This window comes from Ixodes scapularis, unplaced genomic scaffold (genome assembly GCF_016920785.2).
Source record: "Ixodes scapularis isolate PalLabHiFi unplaced genomic scaffold, ASM1692078v2 PGA_scaffold1__304_contigs__length_218370807, whole genome shotgun sequence".
NCBI lineage: Eukaryota > Metazoa > Arthropoda > Arachnida > Ixodida > Ixodidae > Ixodes > Ixodes scapularis.
In genome coordinates, this window is record NW_024609846.1 from 195543857 (window position 1) to 195565901 (window position 22045).

The 22045-nt window shown below is 47.2% G+C and overlaps 1 protein-coding gene across 1 annotated transcript in view; it reads right to left on the reverse strand.

Annotated features, from left to right (window-relative positions):
• The window catches only part of LOC115311167 (solute carrier family 13 member 5-like), a 98454-nt gene extending 77276 nt beyond the window's left edge, over positions 1–21178 (reverse strand). The window contains exons 1-2 of the mRNA XM_040222195.1: positions 21068–21178; positions 18224–18373 (exon numbers count right to left, since the gene is read on the reverse strand). Of these exons, the coding sequence (XP_040078129.1) occupies positions 18224–18373; positions 21068–21178 (261 nt within the window). The remainder of the gene's footprint in view (positions 1–18223; positions 18374–21067) is intronic.
• Positions 21179–22045: the final 867 nt, after the last annotated feature.

The window sequence follows — 22045 nt, forward strand, 5'->3', positions numbered from 1 at the left end:
CTACAGTTCCGCACAAGCACGAGGCTGGGTTCACTGAGGCCGAAACTCATTGTTGCTATGAACCGATGCTTGTCTAACTGTACATTGCAGGAGCGTCGAAAACAATACGTGTAGAGTACATCTACGTGCCACGATATAAGCAGAGAATTGTTTATCATTACATGTTGAATTGTAAGCAAGCGTGCGGTCTGACTTAAGTAATGGACAATTGAAACCTGGGATGGCTTACCAAAACCTTTCAGGAGGTAGTACTGATCGTCGTTGTCGTAATGCATAGATAGAGACAATCGCACTACCTTGTAATGTTATTATCTAGAATCGACTTTAGCCTGAAATGAAAAGAATTATCATCGATAATTGATTTAGTAATAATATAATTAATTTACTTGTTACATTACGAACTACTTTGTGTTACTTTAATCCAAGCATTATAAAGAAATTATTAGAGAATCATTCAAGGTTGCTCACTCCCACATTGTCAAATTGGTTGCGGAAGTTGTATAAAAATGTTTTTAACTTAAAGAGAAAGCTTTAATTTGACGTCACTAGTTGTCCGCAGTATTAAAAATATATGGGCCCGTTTCCAAAGGCTTTGGTAACGGAGCGGTTACGTGGGTGCTCGCAAATATCAAAGCTGTTCGGAATGCCGCGCCTTTCCAAGATGAATACGAACAAAAAGTCATGAAAACATAACGATGAGCGACGTAATAAACTGTAAGGAAGTAAGGTTACTGCGTAAGCACCCACACAGGTCTGTGATCTCCAAAGAGGCTGAAGGGCGTTAAGTGTAGTATCTACGTGTATTATTTCCTGACCGTGGTGCTTTATATGCAAGTAGACTCAATCCCCTCCCCACCTCCCCGCCCAAAGGAAAAAAAAAAAGATATATATATATATATACATACACGGGCACTTCACACCATCGTAGGTGGTCTCCGAGAAGGATAAACGAACACACGCAGATGAATAAACCGTACTTAATCCAATGAATCAAAGAAACAAAGTTTTCAGGAACTCGCCGAAAGCCAAAAAAAGGCGGAGCAAGGATTTGAACTTTGGGTCTCCCAATGTCCGGTCGCGTGTGCTAACCACTACACCACTCCACCTTGGCTTTCTGGCGTTTCCTACCTGTCTTATTAATGCACAAGAAACGAAATGTATCAAATCGGAGGTGTTCTGGAAGCACACGCCGCCGCGTGGAACGCGGTACGACGCTTAGTGTCACGTGGTACGTGCTCGTTTGTGCTCCAGAAACCCTCCCACTGTTTGTCTCGTCCCGTGTACATGTAGTATTCTTTGTTTATGAGCTTTAGAGAGACGGTATCATCATCATCCGCGAGAATCAAGAGCCACCTTATTGAATATACAACACAGGCACTTCACACCATCGTACGTGGTCTCCGAGGGGGATATAAACGAACATATGCAGATGAATGAACCGTACTTAATTCAATGAATCAAAGAATCAAAGTTTTCAGGAACCTGCCGAAAGCCAAAAAACGGCGGGGCCAGGATTTGAACTCTGGGCCTCTCAATGTCCGGTCGGGTGTGCTAGCCTATATATATATATATAGAGCCTATATATATATATATATATATATATATATATATATATATATATATATATATATAATATATATATATATATATATATATATATATATATATATATATATATATATATATATATATATATATATATATATATATATATATATATAGCCTATATATATATATATATATATATATATTGTTACGAAGAAGACGACGATGACCGTCTTTATCGGGCCGCTGGCAATGGGGCTCGCTCCAGCGCGAGCTGGAGCGGGCAGTTTGATTAAAAGATCGAGGCTGAAACGGACCGCTCTTGTCCTTGCTTTTGATTTCCATCGTAACATCGTGGTGGAGGTGCGGGTCTTTCCTCTTCACCTCTCCGCATATATATATATATATATATATATATATATATATATATATATATACACAACACGGGCACTTCACACCATCGTACGTGGTCTCCGAGGAGGATATGAACGAATATGTGCAGATGAATGAACCGTACTTAATCCAATGAATCAAAGAATTAAAGTTTCCAGGAACCCGCCGAAAGCCAAAAATTGGCGGAGCCAGGATACTTTCCAATTTATCATCCCCTTTATGACTGACGGAAATGCGTCATTCTATTCTTAAAAAAAAGAAAAAAAAATTGGCTGGAGCTGCGTGTTTTGACTGCCATTTTGAAAAACATATATCTCATTTCAGCGCTACTATCAATAACAAATGCTCTGAACCATAAAGCAACGTACTGTAAAATTTCTCCGAACATAAAGAAAGGAAAGAGGCAGTCGGCATTTTGATTGCGAACCACCACAGGTTGCACACACGTCAAAGGGCACATTCAAGGCCACTGGAAACGCAAACGTTAATATTTTCCGTTGTCATCTGTGCTTCAGGATTACGCCAAAGACCCTCATGCAAAAACAAAAATTAGAAAGCACACAAAAAAGCTTACGTGAGAAAAGCGATGAGCTTTTCTCCAGTGAACGTTTCTTCGAAGCCCGTTCTAAATAATTCGGGAGGCCAAGAAACGCACCTGGGTGATTTCAGATAAGATCGACCAAAGGATGGCTAGTCGACATTTTCAAATCAACTGATGTTTTTATATGTTATTGTCTAGTGTCTGGTATGAACGAATCCATGCTTAGTTTTGACTAGAAAAATACTTGGGGACAGGAAAAATCGTAAGGCATGAGGTGGTGGACAGTTGCATTAACGCGCACTGATGGAGGGGGCCCGTTTGAGAGTGAATAACTAAAGCGATAACATTAGGAGAACTCTAATACGTTTTAGGCGCAAACTATGGGTATAGACCGACACACGGGGCTTGACGTCACGGCGCTGCGGCGGCGCTGCGATCGCGCCGGAGCCGAGGGGTGTGGGCAAAAGGGCGCACGTTTCGCATGGGCGTCATAGTATTTCAGCATGCCGCGAAGCTGTGATGCCGTTAATCTCACCTAAATGTACAAGAAAAGTAGCGGAGTGAGGTTCTACAAGTTCCCGGCAGACTCTGAAAGGCATAGAAGGTGGGTAATATCCGTGGATCGAGAATTATGATCGCCTCGCGCGTTTGTGCGACAAGCACTTTCTTGGAGGCAAGTGCGGCTTCCATTTCAATCTCCGTCCCGAGGCTTGCTTTTGTGCAGGGAAACGGTCCTCTGATCGAGACCACCCGGATTTTGTTCCCACGGTGTTCGCGCACAAAGCACCGGCCAAGCGCTCGTCGGAAGCTCGCTACGCCCGTACTACCCAGCAGAAGGGGATCGGCGACAGAACGGAAATGTTGTAGGCGTTACCAAAAAAAAAAAGTAACGAAATACGTCATTCGTTACTTGCGAATCAAAGGTACGCGTTACTGAGCCACGTTTTCTAAAAATAAAAGGAACGCGCTACCTATAAAAGTTAACGCACGTTACTTCTGCGTTACTTTTTAAATTATGATTAGACACGTTTTACGGTTTTGACGATACAGGTATGCGTGAGCTCATATATCAAGAAACATTATGTTCATGCAGAAACAGAACATAATTACTTTTCTCTTTATACGGTTTCAGCTAAATATGGACGAGAAAAAACGCAAAGAAAAACATGGCTTGACGCCTAAAAACACGGAAAAACTTGAAGTGTAATCGTAGTAACGCGTTACTGCCTGTCACCCTTGTGGTCATGAGAGTAGTAAAAATAGCATACCTTGACTTGAAAACGCTGTGTGTATTTATTTAATTAATTAATATACTTCCGCAGACCCAGAGTCTGCTGATCCCGCCGGCAGTGCGGAAACCGACTCGAAGTAATCGTAGGCCTCGAGAGACTTGTACGCCTGCTCCGTGTCGGCCGTGAACTGGCTTGGCGCAAAAACTAAATAAACGACGACGTGTGCCGTCGACTTCGGTGGCAGCAACTTCACGTCGGAAGTCCAGCAGGCCTTGTTTACGGCGTACGGATCCTCGTAAGCAACGCCGTTCACGCACAGTTTGGTTCGATACCGCCGCCGTTCAGGCTCGGGTAGCGAGCTCAAATAGTCGGGCATAGCATACGACATGCGTTGTCAGGAAATACGACTCACAAATAAAGCCAGAAGCGTCCCTACAACGTCAACAACGAGCGCACGCCACACAACGCAATGGCGAAAACACGGAGAGCCGGGCTCCTTTTGCCCACATAGCTACCGCGCATGCGCGGCCTTCCGGCCGTGTTGGTAAACAGAGCCGCTCCGCGTGTCGGTCTATAGCTTGCTTGTAATATAAAGTAATCATATTTATTTAAAATTTATTTATTTTTCTAAAAATTGACAAACATGCCTGCTCGAACAACAAATGGCAAACTTTGGAGGTCTGTATCTCATGAAATAATTTAATCATTATGATATAATTTGCAGATATTATTCTACTAATATAAAGCTCATATTTAAAAAATAACTAAGGTATCTGTGTGATACAATAGTTAGGATATATTTAGTCAAACATGGAAAAAAAATCAAACAAAGAAAAATTCCGATGCGAATAAAAAAAAAACACCACCCTCGATTTTTTTTAAATTTAGGTAACCTGTTATACTCTATTTCGGCATTCATTTCCATTAAAAACATGTTGCATCATTTCATTGAGAAAGAAGATACAACTCCCCAAAGTAGTGTCCTTTTTCAAAGCCTACACTTAGCAGTGTTTTATACAAGAACTGACTCTGAGTTCCAGTTTCATGAAACCAACACACATCTTTTATATATTTTTATTGAGATGAGGCCAATGATAACTAAAGAAATCGTTCACACACTTAAATTAAGGAGAAACTACTGTGTACAAAGAGGTATCATATTACGGACTAGTGATCCGAGAAAAGATCATGCAGCCATCGGCCACTAGGAACTTTGTTTACTTTATTCTCCTGCGACACTATATGCTATTCCCTCTTCCGCTCTACCTTCATCTCTCTCTCTCTCTCTCTCTCATATATATTCCTGATGTATATCCAGAACAAAAACATGTTCAAGCATTCCCTTTCTGCGTGGTAGTGTTCTGTGGCTAGCAAAAATCATTTCCTCGCTAAGCTCACGATTATGGCAAAATAGTTGCCGGAAACCGCAGACGACACTCGTCGCTAGTTCTGGCAAAACGGCCGATACAATCTTTTTTTCGCATTTCCCCGCTCGCTGTGAAGGACAAGGGGGTTCGCTTCAACCAGCAAAACATGGCCGCCGACGCCTCTTTACTGAGCAATCATGCCTGTCGCCATCTCACTCGCTGGCGTCACGGGCGATAATATCAGGCACAAAGGGGCACACCAACCGGCAGCATTATCCCCAAATACTCGAGCCTCTCGTAAATACATAGAGTGTAAACGCTGTCGCCATGTTATCGTAGTAAGACCGCCCCCCCCCCCCTCCCCCAACGGGGGACTGCAGTACGCGACGGCGTACTAACACAACGGCGACGATATCGACATCGCGGGCTCCGAATTTTCCCATAGTTCTACTCCACGGGCATTTCTCGAAACGCTTGATATTGTGTACGCCCGCCTGAAAGGATTTCAGGCGCGTAGTTAACATAAGGCGGTTCTCCGCGGCAAAAGAAAGCAATTTCACAAAAGCTTAAAAGCGGCGGCGACGCGTGTGCGGTGAACGCTTGTAGTTTTGGTGTAGACAGGGTGTGTGTGTTCTCGTTGTTGACACCAGCCGGCGATAAGGCACTGCAGGCGGTAGCTCAGTACAGCAAGGGCTAATCCGAGTGACCATCAACGTAACCCCACCGCCAACCCCTCGCGAACCGGTCGCCGACATGGCTCAGGCTGTGTCATGAACCACGTGGTAGAAGCTCGGGTGCTTTCATATCAGCGCGTGGAGGGACGACAGTGCGATTCCGGAAAGTCTTTTTCGAAGGCCGCTGACCACAATTTTTTGTCTGGAGACTTTCCCACTTTCTTCCTTTGACGTGGATCAAGCTTTGCCGACAGCCTCAGTTGTGACCTCTCTTTTCAAATGTACGTTTGCAGTGAGTGAGCTCCTCAGCCTCGGACTTGTCACTTGTGCACCCAGTAGTTCTTTCAGTTGGCAATTATATGCCATCAGTTGGGGTTTAATTTCTATTATTTATGTATACATTATGAAGACGTCCTGGAGCTCCGAACGAGTGTTTTGTGCAGATTACTTTTGCAAACACAAAAAGACTATACCAAAGCAGCGGAATTTTCGAAGTGTTGGCGAGTTGGACCTAAACTCGTTGAAGCAAATTCTTCCGCCTGACTGTTCCACCAAAGTGAGTGCGACGGACTACCTGTGCTACCATTGCTTCATGCACATCACTAAGGAGATCTCGATGCGAAGCTCAGAGCAGTGCCCTGACATATTTGTGCCAGCTGAAGAAGCAATTGAAGATCTAAATCGCAGCATACTACCTACAGATGTGTCGCCGCTGAGACAACCAAGCGTCGTAAGAAGTCGGGACAGGCCTGCCTATGTCAAGAGAAAGCAGACAGAACTGGAGCAGGTTGCTGTCAAGAATATACGCTCAAGGCTACGTATTGCGTACGACAGGGACGCACCATCGGGGTCGTCCAAACCAACATGCTCCACATGCACTGAGTGGGTGGACAACTTTCGGCAGGCCTTTGAAACCGCCACCTCTCTCCGGAAACGTTGTCAACTGCTTACACTCCTGCCGTCAACACTGACAAAGAATGAGGTTCAAAAGATGATTCCACAGGCCTCAATGTACCTCATCAGTAAATCCCGAAAACTCAAGGAAAAGCATGGCGTGTGGTATGAGCCGGATCCTTACACGAGGTGCAAGGTGAGCCCTGAGAACCTGTCTGCTGCCCTAGAGTACTTCACGAAAGACGAGCTACAATGTTCGCGCCAAAGTCCCAACCAGAAGGACGTCATCTCTGTCATGCTCAACGGAGAGAAAACGTTCGTGCCAAAGCGCTTCATGACACGCTCAATACGAGAGGCCTTCCGTATATACAAAGACAAGCATCCCGATTCCGGCGTTGGGCTAACGAAATTTTATTCGTTGCGCCCTAGATGGGTCCAATGTATTCCACACCAGGAAGTGTGCGTTTTGTGTGCGCTACGCCAATTATTATCTTTGTATTGCCGCTCTAGAGAACGTTACAGGCTCAACATTCAACACTGGTGAAATGAACTCGGCATTTCTGTGCGACCCAGCAACAGAACTGTGCCTTCAAGGAGACTGTGATCACTGCCCAAAAGGCCAGTTTCTTACACTCCTGGAACTTGATATCCCGGAGGATGAAGAGATTGTGCTTGCAACATGGGAGTCCGGCGACCGTGTGAAAAAAACTTTGGAACCTGAGACTTTCCTAAAAGTCATCCAAGTGACGGTTGGAAGTTGGTTACTTCACAACCATATCCGGCAAACGCAATGTAAAGCGATCTACGATGAAAAATAGTGCATGCAACGCGGGAGCATTGTCTTTCATTTTGACTTTGCTGAAAACTGGACCATCGTGCTTCCTGACGAAGTGCAAGCATATCACTGGAAAAAAAAACAAGTTTCGATATCTACATGTGTAGTGACGACAAGAAAATATACAAACAGCTTTGCCATCATCAGTGAGGACCTGTGTCACGACGCCGCTCACGCTTGCTTGGCTCTAGAAAAAGTGAAGGAGTGGGTTGAGGACAACGTTGCGGTATACTCGTACGTGACGTACGTAAGTGACGGCGCCGCCAGTCATTTCAAGAATCGCTACCAGCTTCACCAATTTGCAAAGGACGATTGCCCACAAGCCCAGTGGTTATTTTCTGCATCTGGACATGGGAAAAATGCATGTGACGGAGTTGGCGGACTCGTGAAGCACCAGGCCACGCTGAACAACCTGAGAGAACGTTCAGTAAGGGCAATTCAGACGGCCAGGACAATGGTGAGCGTTCTATCAAAGAAACTGAAAGGCGTGCATCTTGTATATCTGGACGAAAATGAGGTTGTTCGGTATCGTGAACAAAAAAAAAGAAGAGTGGCTGACGGTGCGCGCCTTCCCTGGCATTCAGTCTTGGCACGCGTGGCGGCTCAGCAAGTCATCAACAGAAGGGACCTGTGACGTATATGTAGCACGGACAGTCGGATCTGCTTGGAAGCAACTTTATTAAATGGGTACAGCGAGGAAAACCTTAGCGTAAAGTGCCGAATTTGATTTCCCAAGGACTGTTCATTTTGAATGCAGGGACATCTTATTTATCACATTTTTCTTCACGGGGTATTTAACCTACTGTTTTTGTTGGTGGTTACTAATAATTTTTATCTGATCACTATAAAAAAAATCCCAAAATGTTATCCTCGAGCAGGATAAAATATATCGGCTTGCCACGATTCATTCATACACCGAGAGCATCGAAGCTGCTCCAGTTAGGCACTATGGCATCCGTCACCTGAAATTGCTTGTAATCGTAAATACACAGCCAACCTAAATATCTTACTATTATATCGTTGTTTTTGTGTGTGGAAGTAAAGTTATTTATTTTACTCTAGATGTAAAATATACCGGAAGGTACAACTTCACACTGCATCATCTTTTCTCAAATCATTAGTCTCTAATATGATACCACTTTGTACGCTTATGTAAAATGCTGTATATAGTTTCTCCTCCCTATTACTGTGTGACCGATTGCTCTTTTTATCAATGACCTCATCTGAATAAATGTATATAAAATATTTGTGCAAGTTTCATGAAACTGGAACTCAGAGTCACTTCTTGTATAGGACACTGCAAAGTGTAGGCTTTGAAAAAGGACCCTACTTTGGGGAGTTGTTTCTTCTTTCACAGTGCAATGATGCAACATGTTTTTAATAGAAATGAATGCCGAAATAGAGTATAACAGGGTACCCAAATTTAAAAAAAATCGAAGGTGGTGTTTTTTTTTTATTCGCATTGGAATTTTTCTTTGTTTGATTTTTTTCCCATGTTTGCCTAAATATATTGTAACTATTGTGTCACTCAGATACCTTATTTATTTTTTCAATAATAGCCATATATTAGTAAAATAATGTCTGCAAGTTATGTAATAATGATTAAATTATTTCATGAGATACAGATTTCCAAAGTTTGCCATTTGTCGTTCGAGCAGGCATGTTTAACAATTTTTAGAAAACTAAATAAATTTTTAATAAATATTATTACTTTATATTACAAGCAAGTTGTACCCATAGTTTGTTTGTAAAAAGTTTTAAAATTCTCCTAATTTTATTGTTTTAATTATTCACTTTCAAACTTGCCCCCTCCATCAGTGCGCGTTATTGCAACTGTCCACCTCTCCCTGCCTTACGATTTTTCTTGTCTCCAAATTTTTTTTCTGGTCAAAACTAAGTGTGGATTCGTTTATACCAGACACTAGACAATGTCATATAAAAACATCAGTTGATTTAAAAATGTCGACCAGCCACCCTTTGGTCGATCTTATCTGAAATCACCCACCTCTTTCTTTTCGTATGTCGCGATTATTAGACAGTTTTAGTATAGCGTTGTTGGATCTTACGTACGCAATACGCAATAGTATAGCGTACACTAAAAATGACCTGCTCGGACCGAATTTAGTTGTGCGTTACTCCGCCAATTTTTGGCTTTCGGCGGGTTCCTGGAAACTTGGAAAAGCTCCGCCGTTTTTTGGCTTTCGGCGGGTTCCTGGAAACTTGGATTCTTTAATTCATTGGATTAAGTACGGTTCATTCATCTGCACAATTTCGTTTATATCCTCCTCGGAGACCATGTACGATGATGTGAAGTGCCCGTGTTGTATATATATATATATATATATATATATATATATATATATATATATATATATATATATATGCAGTGGCCCTTGTGGCCCACCACCGCGCAAAAGAACTTAAGCTCCGCGCCCGGCCAGCAACGTGCGCGCGAGCCACGGTCGAGTCTCGGGGCTCGGGAGTCAGTTGGCTGCCAGCACTAGCTGCCAGGAACAAGTAAAGGTGTGTGTTCTGAGATCTGCCTCGTTGGTCCTTCTTGCGGGTGAGCAGTAGCACCGAACCCTACATTATTTGGCGCTCCACGCGAGGCCTACTGCTCCCCCGCGGGTTGGACCGCAGGCTTTTAGCCCGTTTTAGGCGTGTTAGCCTGGTTTTTCTCGCGTTGTCATACCCGACAGGCCTACGTGGTCGTTCGACTAGGCTTCGGCCACCGGACGCCACCTTTGCCATTGGGGCTTGGCCGTTGTGAACAGCGTGCATATTGTAGCATATTGCGTGTTTTTCCGTTCTTTTGTGTTTCGTTTTGTTCTGTTTTTTTTTCTGTTTGCCTGTTTTTCTGCGGTTGCTACTGCGATGCAGACCCGCCATAGAGCCGCCGCAGACCAAGGCGAGACCGGAGAGGGGCCTGACCCGACGTCCATGGACCTGATGGCTCGGGTGGCCAACCTGTGCGACACGGTCGCGCAACGCCTGGTCCTGGCTGACCACGGACCCCAAGGGCAAGGGCCACGACCCCAAGTGCCGGTTCCGTTGTACACGGGCTGCGACGACCGGAAGTCCGTGGCCGACTTCCTGGCCGAGCTGGCGGCCTATAAGCTCGCCACGGGAGCCTCGGACGAGTACGTCCTTGCGCGGGTGCTGCCCGTGACGTTCCAGGCTAGCGCCGCGCGCTGGTGGCGCATCGTGGCCCCCTTCCTCACCTGGGAAGACTTTCGGCGGAAGTTTCAAGATGAATTTCTTCCACCTGGGTACCAGTCTCGATTCCAGCGAGAACTGGAGCGCCGGACCCAGCACCCGGACGAGACCCTCGTCGCATATGTACGGGTGATGCAGGAGCTCTATGACAGAGCCTGCCCAACGACGTCGGAGTCGGACAGGGTTGCTCGGGTGATGCAGCAGAGCCACCCAAGATTCCGGCCCTACCTGCATGGCCGCACGTATTCCACCCTGGAGCAACTGGCCCGGGAGGCTCACGGCATACAAGAGACGCTCCTGGCCGAGCTGCAGTATCGGCCCCCGCCACCGCCTGAAGAAGCTCTTGAGCCGTCCTGTGCCTGGCGAGCTCCCGGGCCCGGAAGAGGTCCGACTCAGCGCCAAACCCTGGATGGCGCGGTCTGTCCCCCCCCGTGCGCTGGACTCCTACGCCTTCGGGCAATGGGAGCGCGGGAGACCACTCGATGGTTCGGACCCCCGGCTACGTGCCCGGCCGGCTGGATCGAGACTACGGCAGGGTGAAAGCCGTTTAAGGTCCTTCCCCCGCAATGCCAACCGGGGCGCCGATCGCTGGTCCAACAAGGGACACCAAGAAGGGCCGCAACGACAAGCGCAGGCAAGCCCGACGCACGGCCCTGACCGGCGCAACTTGGTGCGGTGCTTCGGCTGCGGTCGCCGTGGCCACTTCCGGCGTGACTGCCACGACCTGCGGCGCAACCGTCCTGCAGCCTCGAGAAATGAGTTGACCCCGGAACGCCTGTCGGCCGCGGTGACCATGGACAACTCGGCAAAACTTCCATCGGTATGTCGAATTCAGCCTGACCTTGAGCTAATTGAGCCTCGTATGACAGTTACAGTGCTCGGAGTAGCTGTGGCAGCGCTGATTGATACCGGTGCGAGTCTGTCGCTTATTGGGGACTACCTGATTGAACGGTGCAAAGAGCAGAAAGCTAACATGCGCGAGACTAACGTGCGCTTACAGCTAGCGTCAGGACCAGAAATGCTCGCGAGTCAAGCCGTGAGGTTACAGATCGGGTTCAACGAGAAAAAACGCGGTCAACGTTTTCATTTTCGGGGAGAACCTGGTTCTGGACTTTCCGAACAAAGGCTACCGGTTGGGTAGTGACGCGCGACTGATCCCATTTACTAGACGAGAGGATTGTGTCGTCAGTGTCGATAACGTTGGCGTTAGAACGCCTGCTTTGCGACTCCCATGTGCGGTAAGCGATTCTTTGCTGAAGGGTCCTGCTACGGACCAGCAAAAGCGGCGTCTCCAAAGACTCCTGGAGGAGTTTTCACCGATGTTCACGGAGAATCCTGGCAGAACCGGTGTCCTAAAGCACTCAATTGACACCGGGAATACACGGCCTCTACGCTGCAACCCTCGACCAATCAGCGTACACAAGCGAGCCCTGCTGGACAAGGCGCTTCAAGAGATGATCGACACGGGAGCAGTACGTGAGTCACAGAGCCCTTGGGCCTTCCCGATCGTCCTTGCCCCCAAGAAGGACGGAACGGCTCGGCTTTGCGTCGACTATCGACGCCTGGATGCGGTAACCGTTCGTGACGCGTACCCATACCCCTCGATTGAGTCGATCATGTACAACTTGGGAAACGCGAGCTTTTTCACGACTCTTGACTGCAGTCGCGGTTTCCTCCAGACAGAGGTCGAACCCGCTGACATCGAGAAAACAGCATTCACATGCAACAGAGGATTGTACGAGTTTGTGCGCATGCCTTTTGGCTTGAGCAACTCTCCTGCCACATTCCAGCGTCTTATGGACATTGTGCTTGGAGACGCACGGCACAACTACGCCATGGCATATATGGATGACGTAGTAGTCTTCTCACGCTCGTTCGAAGAACATCTTGTGCACCTTCGGACTATACTCGAGCGCATGCAGAATGCTGGTTTGACACTTCACCCGGAAAAAATGCAACTGGCAACATCTAAGATTAACCTGCTCGGTTTTGTAATCGACGATGGATCGCTTCGCCCTAATGAGGACAAGCTGAGGGCCATAACTCAGTTTCCTCCCCCACATGATGCAAAGAGCTTGCGGCGATTTCTTGGCATGGGTGGATTTTACCGTCAGTTTATCTCCCACTGGTGCAGAGATAACGCGGCCTCTGAACGAACTGTTGCGCAAAGGCGTCAAATGGTGTTGGACGGAAGCACAGCAAAATGCTTTCCTTCAACTGTCCAGAGCTATTGCTGACACAGCATCTTTGAAGCTCCCAGACCTCAACCATCCGTTTGTGCTGCAAACCGATGCGAGCGGCTGCGGTTTAGGTGCTGTACTGCTTCAAGAATTTTATGGTGTCTTACGACCCGTTGCGTTTGCTAGCCATACGTTGACAGCAGCTCAACAAAATTACAATGTTTGCGAGCTCGAGTGCCTAGCCATCATATTCGCCCTGCAGAAATTCAACATGTATCTTGATGGCGCGCGCTTTGTGATCCAGTCAGATAATGCCGCCTTGTCTTGGCTTCAGCGGCTGGAAAATCCGGCAGGACGATTAGCACACTGGGCACTAACGCTTAAGAAATATCACTACACCATTGTGCACAAACCAGGCTCACAAAACAAAGTTGCAGACGCTTTGTAGCGCGCTCCGCTCGGCGAAGAGCACGTGCCTGAGGATGCCAATGTTGTGGCTGCGATAGATGCTGGCTCGCGCTGGGGTACATTGATTAGCCGAGACGAGCTTCGTGCTGCACAGCAGAACGATGGACTTTGTCGCAGGCTCTCTGAGTGGTTATCTTCACGTGACCGACGTGGCAACAAAGACGCTGACATGGGTTTTGACTCGTACTTGCTGGCCGAAGACGGTCTGCTCCTCCGGTACATACCTCAGATCGACGACGAGGAGGGTGGCTCCACAGACACTCCATTTCGAGCCGTGGTACCTTGCCGACTTCGCACGTCCTTCATTAGAAACTACCATGACTCTGCTTTGGCTGGTCACAGTAGTGGCTGCAAGTCTTTTGAAAAGTTAAGCCGTACTGACTTGGCCAGGAATTCGTCAGGACGTGCTGAGGTACGCTCATTCATGCCCGGTTTGTCAGAAAGCCAAACCGCGCGGTGGTCAGCGCCCTGGTCACATGCAGCCAGTCGTGAGTCGATCCCCATGGGAATGCGTTGCTGTCGACGTCATGGGCCCTTTCCCACGCAGTCCGCGTGGCAACCAGTACGTGTTTGTTGTCACGGATCACTTTAGCAAGTGGGTGGAGCTATTTGCATTGCGATCGCTGACGTCCAAGAAAATCTGGTCGTGTCTAATGGAGACGTTCACACGCTTCGGATTTCCGTCGAGATTTATTAGCGACAACGCTACTTACTTTGCCAGCAAAGTGTTCCGAGACTCATGTGCCGCATTGGGCATAGAACACAAGCGGACGTCTCCTTATCACCCACAGGCAAACATCACAGAGCGGTTGAACCGAAACCTGAAATCGATGTTAATAGCTCACACCGAACGTCACCCTGACTGGTACGCAAAGCTCCCAGAGCTCGCGTTCGCAACCCGCACAACCGTTAACCGGTCTACAGGTTTTACGCCAGCTTGCCTTAATTTCGGAAAAGAGCTGACTTTCCCGCTGGAAAACACTTGCACGACCAACAACCGTGGCGCTGCTCGCTCATACGGTCAGCTTGGAGGAAGCCTACGACGCAGACTCAGGGACATCGCTCGTGATGCCCGGGAGAGCTTGGACGCCGCACGGCTTCAGCAAACTGAGTAGTACAATCGTGGCCACCGGGACGTGCAATTCGAAGTGGGAGATCTTCTACTGCGGCGGACACGCCCACTTAGTGACGCCGCCAGAGGTTTCACAGCTTCCCTGGCGAACAGGTGGGATGGTCCGTATCGAGTGCGAGACAAGGTCTCACGCCTCACGTACACGCTCGTTCATTGTGAGTCTGGACGACTCGCTGGACCCGTTCATGTCACCAACCTCAAAGGGTATTATGAATCGGATGACGAACTTCTCTCGCAGATGGAGGGTGATGCCGATCCGGGTTATAATTAAAAATAAACTTAATTCTGCGAGGACTCTTTTTGATGTTGGTGACGAAGACGAAGACGAAGACTTAGAAAATGCGCGTTGCATTAGGCTTTGACGAGAACTAGTTTCCGCACCATACAGATTGTGCGCGTAGTTCTGTGCGATATACACCGACAGTGTGCTCGCAAATTTAGCCAGTCTATTGCCGCGCCCAACGTACCGATGCTTTCTTGTAAAAGCCTCTCCAGAAGACAACTGTTGATTCTTTTTTTTTCTTTCGTTCTTTTCGAACCTTCGACATGTCTCGCTACCGCCTCAACCGTTGCCGGAGGTTCTCTCAACCCCTTCGATGAGCCACGTGGTTTCGGGGACTACGGCAACGCAGTGGGCGGCCGAGGACCCTCTACCGGCCCTAGCTACGCCGCCACATCAGCAGCCCCGGCAGCGGCTACAACGACAGCTACGGGAAACAAAAATGGAGACCAGGACCGCTACGAAGGTCCACCAGATCCCGACGTTACCAGCGACGGCTCCGGACGTGCCCACTCGTCCTTATGCGGCGGACCAGCATCAGAGGTCCCTGGTGATGGTGTTTAACTTTGAGAAGATGAACACCGAGAAGCTCTTCAACCTGCTCTGCCCGTACGGCAACGTCGTCAATATCACTAAAGAACAAGAACGGCTGTGTCATGGTGCAGATGGAGGAACACCTGGCCAAGCAGAGAGCAGTGAGTCACCAAAACAACGCACAGTTCTCCGACATCAAGATGCAGATCCGGACTTCATTGGCAACTACAACAACCGCATCACCAATCCGGAGGCGGCCTCCACGAATCGCATCCGGCCGCCTGCATCGTCACAACCCCCTCCTCTTCTACCACCAACACCCAGGGAGGACAGCCACGGAGCCAGGGAACAGAGAAGGGGAGTGGGGAGGGGGGTGGGGGAAGTTTGTGGTCCTTGTGGCCCACCACCGCGCAAAAGAACTCGCGCTCCGCGCCCGGCCAGCAACGTGCGCGCGAGCCACGGTCGAGTCTCGGGGCTCGGGAGTCAGTTGGCTGCCAGGAACAAGTAAAGGTGTGTGTTCTGAGATCTGCCTCGTTGGTCCTTCTTGCGGGTGAGCAGTAGCACCGAACCCTACAATATATATATATATATATATATATATATATATATATATATATATATATATATATATATATATATATATATATTCTGACGAAGGCCGGACTCCGGCCGAAACGTCGAAGATTAAATCGTCCGTTGTTGCTGTTTTTCACTAAGGTTTTTTTTCTTCTCAGTGTTATATATATATATATAACGCCGGCCAATAGGCAACACACTCTAAAAAAGTCCGGAGGGTTTCTTTACTCGCAAAATACTTTGAAGAGTCTGAGACTCCGATCTTACGATGCAGCTCCCGGCGATTGACAATACCAAATATATGTGTAGAGCTAAAAAAACTACGAGGTGACATTTAACATAGTCACACGTCATAATATATCCCTTTGTGAAGTCTTTTTTTTTTAAGCTTTAAGCATAGTGTAACTAGCCTTGTCATTCGCAGGACTGCATTCGTAGTCTGCATCAATTGGCTCTCCTGAGTGCCTTGGGAAAAAAAAAATAGGCGCTCCTGATTCTTTAGAGTGCGGGGAGCGATAATACGTACTGGATAGCGTAATACGATAACTGCAAACAATTCAATGTGCGGCGTGTACATGTGCACTTGTAGCGACGCCTGTTTTCTTTTTTTAGTTTTTTTCCCTTTTTGAGTACTTAATAAAGATCACATCACGTCGCACGCCCAGAACAAACAAGCACAGAAATAGCATGGTTTCTTCCCCGGGCGTTTCTGGCGCGCACATCTATTTTCCTTGAAATAATAACTCATTTCGTATTCTTCAGCTCTTACGCTTTTCAAGTCCCTTGTCATAGAGCTTGAATCGTCACATTATCTTCATTATTTTTTTATAAAAGTAACAATTAATAATGTCAGTTGTTGCAAACATCTTGTAACTGAACTACATTGCAAGTTACTGCCGCGAAACTGCAACGTAGAAATTGCAAATTGTTTTTGTACGATTAATTACAAACAGATTACTTCCAAGGTTGTGTTCCTTTCACTGCGTTCACTACATTCTTTTCACTGCGTTCAGGGAGACCCTTCAAGCCTTCAGGTGCATATTCAGTGACCAAAGAAAGACGCAACTATATAGGACGGCGTTGCGTGGCGAACCTTTCCAAAACGTCTAGTTAAATAATTCAAAATAGAGCGTGTCTTGATGCCGCACTTCGATACTGTACCGTCAAGGCAAGCAGCGAAAAGAACTCCGGAACGCGATCAAGTTGCCGCTCATGGAGGTGGCTCCTCATTTGACATGTATCAGTAAGCTACACTGGCCTACTTAATAAAACAAACTTTTCTTACGGCTACAGGAGGTCGGCTATATTTGTTGTTTATCTTCATGTTGTGACATATTCCTTCTTGTGGAGTTGTGTTAGGGTTTCCATACTGCTACCACCAAGGTACAGGCAAAAGGAATTAAAAAATCGCACAGCTCGCAGCATTTTCTTTTTCATATTTTATATTTCATATTTAACCTAAACAAATAAAACTTTTTCACGTTTCGTAATATTGCTGGACAACATATCCAACAACGTGGTGAAGTTTTAACTCCCCTATCACAACAAAGTTTGGTGAAGACAGTCCAGCTGCTGCTGTGACCAAGTAGCCGGCAATAGATTATACTTAAATGACCGAGTGGCGCGCGGTTAACTTTGAGGAGCACTGTATACTCGAGAAGCCGTCTTAAATTACCAGCTGATCGCTATATGAAGAAAGGCTCTCTCTTATTCAAAGTACCGAACATATACCTTCAACCCTCATTTCTTCGTTTAATTGAACCACCCCAAACAGCAGATAATGTCACAGGACGGGTGCCCATTGCACAGGTGAGAGGTTCGCAGATGAACGCTATCGCTGTGTGCCATTTGAGGGGAAGGGACACTGAGTACCTTGGTATTACAGAGAAGAGCAAACGCAAACACTATGCTTGTGGGTTAGCGTTGCATGTTGCACACCGCGCATTACCCATGCGTACGCAACGCTGCGAGCTTTACGTAAGTAGGCTCGCTATGGATACTTCAGTGCTTACGCAGCGGTTCTCTGCGTTCCCGTCTTCTTGCTCTCGTGGCGCGCAGACAGCGCGAGACTCAGATTAGCTTGACTACTGTAGCTTGATCGAGTTCCGGTCTTAGATTACTCGAAGCAGTTTGCATGCGCACATATAGATAACGCTGCAACTGATTGCGTACGCGTTTGCGTTCTGCTGCAATAAAAGCGCTCATTTGAGGCGCCCCGCAGCTTTCCCCTGAGAGCTTGCTTCCGTTGAACGCAGTTGGCGACGCAAGTATCTTTACGCTTTTCTAGACATTCTATTGTTCCCTGTGAACAGACCACGCGTGACGGCCATTTTGACTACGGCTCTGCTGGACTCACGTTCATGTAAAGCTGGCATGTCTTCTCGGTGGTGAGTACGCCCAGCATGGGAAACAGCACGATTGGGATGAGGGACGTGGCCCCGAGAGGGATCGGCTCCGTGATCCAGTAGACGGCAATCACGGCCACCACGTAGGCGCACCTGAATTTCTGCCGGCATTCCAAGGTACTGTCCATTAAAGTCGAATGGTACCGCAGTCCGGTGCGCACGTTACACTTTGAAAACTCTAGACATAGCCTCTTATATACTGACAAAGCCTGGCAGATCGCCACGAGAAGCGGCCGCCGAAATGGAAAAGGTGGAGCGGCAGACAACGGATGACAGGAGAGCCACGTGACTGGCGCCCCGCTACGGCGAGACGCCGAAACACACTTATCCCTAGCGAACAAGTGTTTTACGGGTCCTCGCCGCTGCAAAAGCTGTGCGCTGACGTCTAGGTTCCCCAAGAATTGGCTCTTTGATGCTCTGTGCAACCAGATCCTCACGCTCCAAATCTGAGACCGGGCACTCTATGGCTTCGTCATGGGAACTGCCAGGCTTTATGAGTATAGAGGTGGCTTTGCGCGAGCATGTTGAGCATGTTATCGTCGTTCCTCAGCCGATCAGATTGGTTTACGCCAAAGGAGAAATCAAGTAGCGAGAAATGCGAACCTAATAAACCTGGCCCCGAATTTCTAAAGCCTTCGGTGACCGCAGCGAATAAATATTCTCACGCGTACCGTATCTTCCGGTCTACATTCCGCACCCGGTGCATAGTCCGCAGGGGCAAATTTTGGGTCAAAAATAAAAGTACTTGCTTAGGTAGTCCGCACCCGGTACATAATCCGCACTCCGTGCATTGTCCGCACTGAATGCCTAGTTCAAACGTAAAAAAACAAATGGCAGACACAGCCCAGCTTGAGAAATGCCTACAGTATTAGCTGGCAAAGAAGCTTTATCGTGCATAAATCAACATTAATACAGTCCGTTACTCATAAAAAAAGATTTCAGGACTTGTCGCAGAGAACAATCTAGAAAAAAAATTATCGCATAGTCCGCACCTGTGGGTAGCCCGCATCGGGTGAATTTTCAACTTTCAAACATGTATAGTCCGCGGACTACAGTCCGGAAAATACGGTACCTTATGTATTAGGGAGTTTTCATAGATCGTTTTCGCCGTCCCGAAAGGCCCTCCGCAACCCGCTACGATAGCGGGAACTCCACAGTCAAGGCTATCGGCGCGCAGGCGCAGTAGCAACTTCTTCGTTGCGGAACGCTTAGCGGAGGGGCCAACGCGGTCTACGAAAACTCCCTATTAAAACACTGAAACCCGCACACACATGTTCCTGTTGTCAGATAGTGTCACACTGCTACTACGTTGTACAAAAGAGTGTCTGCATGCGATACCGTCTGACGCCCCGGTCCCATAGCCAACCGGCAACGGCCAGGCTGCGCCAGCAGCGTGAGAGCGCACGGTTATACCCTGTCTCGTTGTAACTTGGCAAAGGGTGAACGATAAGCCCCACATTCCGTGCCGAAGGCTTCGAAATGCGCGACGTATTCCAGCGCAACGCACACATATTGGAGCATGACGCAGCGAAAAGCCTGATACTTCTCCGGAGTTGAGGCGCGCTCCGGTGATACGCGGTCAAGTTCCGATTGGCCCGCCAGTTCCGTAGCTTCCGCTCTACTGGCACGTTACGCGATCACGGCTTTTTGGGATACCCAGTATTTCTTGCTTCAGACACTAGGCTAAGCGGCGCCACCAGAGTAAATAGTCATGTTTGAACAATGCAGCCGCCACTCCCAGGGGTACCCAATATTTCTTGTTTCAGTCGCTAGATGGCGCCAAACCAAACAGCACTGCAGGTTGCCTATTGGTCCCGTGGAAACTGTCCGCAGGCGTGATCGAAACATCCGAGTGCATGAAGCGGATATGTCTCGAACATGGCTAACGCGTGCCCGCGGGTAATTTGTATCATGTTTGGCCGCGAAACACCGTGAGTTCTCTACAATGTACACGAGCCGTGCGATTCCGGAACAAGGAGGCTCGGGCCTAGGTGTTATCTAGACAGGAAAATTGAAGATTTGCTACCTTGGTCCAGTTGATTAAAGTATGTTTTTAACGTAGATGTATATAGAGTTCACGGAATTTCAAACTCGCACGTTGGATTTGTGGACGAGAATGCTGAACGTTAGGAGAGGACGTGTAGTTTCATCCGTAGGGACATTTTTTTTGGGCGACACGATGAGAATTAGCACCACGAAAGGCGCGCGCCATTATTGATAGGGGAGTTCTTCGTAATCGACTTTCTGTTACAATGTTTCAAAATAAAGCGGACGGTGAAGTTCAAGTGCAAAATGTAAAACAACATCGATCCTTAGACCTTCATTATGTCTCGTAAATAACCGTCTGTTCGCACGCTGCCCATACTCGGGTGGTTACGATTGTTGTGTTTCTCATTCGCCCCAATAGAAGGTATTACACGCGTCAGTTTCATGGTATTATCTACTGGGGACAACAAAAAGCGCAGACATGCTGCAAAAAGACGCATTTATGACTTGGATAGTTTTCTTTGTCCACCGGACATTGGACTATATATCCCGTTCAGTCCTAACCTGACAGTAAAGTGGAAGACTAGCGATAAATTTCTCTTTCGCCACGCGATTACGCTCCCGCCCGAACTTAAGCGCAGAGAGAGGTTAGGAGATGGAAGAGGCGGTCGTTTACAGGAACACAGAGCTCTTAGCTGCTCCCGTCGCACTGTCAGCTTAAGGATGAACAGTGCATAGGTATGTACTGCCGCGAAAACGTTTCGGGGCCTCACAACCGGGTAGAATAGGGCAATATTGGTACCGCTCACCACCGAATCTGAGATTAGCAGCAGGGGCAGCAAGAGGAACGGTACGGACACCATGACTATCTTCCTCCATAGTCGTAGCACCTCGATGAAAGCCCGCTTCCAAGGTAACATGCTGCTGAACAAGTAAAATGCACATGCAATGTTATGTTACGATACGGATATGCAAATTGCAAATGTCTGAGTGCTATTCAAAATTGTTCTGCTAGACCCTCTCTTCAGCTTGGTAATCAGGCGAGTTTATGCGTGTATAAATCAGACTATCATCTGTGATGGTGAATGTGGTTGTGACATGGCGGAAAAAGTTGCTTGCAACTTTTTTGATAATATTTAAAAACAAAACGGACCCAAACACTGAACCTTGGGAATCTCCGCAACCTGCACTTAGTATGTTTAAAATAAATTCTACAAACCGTATTCCGTCTTAAGGTTAAACTAAATTCCTGATAGGTTTTCGTGCACACCAAAGTTGACAAGTTTGTCAAGGATTTGAACATGCATGACCCAATCGAATGGTTTTCACAGATGTGGGCATATCGCGTCGGTATCATTCGACTCCTATCGCTAATGCATTCGTCAATCCTGCGTTAATTCAGTTATCTGAGTGATAAAAATAAAGATGTCCGAGAGCCATGTAGTTTACAAAGGTATACCAGTTGAATGATTTCTCGCTCATGTGCAATATCGAGGCAACGTGTGCCACGTCATTGCACCATAGCGTGCAAATTAAAATTGAAACGTTACACGCATGCCTTACTATTATCCATCTAACTTCTCCAGTACCATGTTCCAGTGGCATTCATTATTAGGTGTATACTTTGCTCAACTTAAATAACATGAAATTATTTTTGTTCTGTGCAAACTATACTTGCAGATATAATCAACTTCGCGCAATGTACGAAGCATAAAAACAAACATATGTATGTCTGATTGTAGGTGTATATATATATATATATGTACGTCTATGTGTATGTATGTATA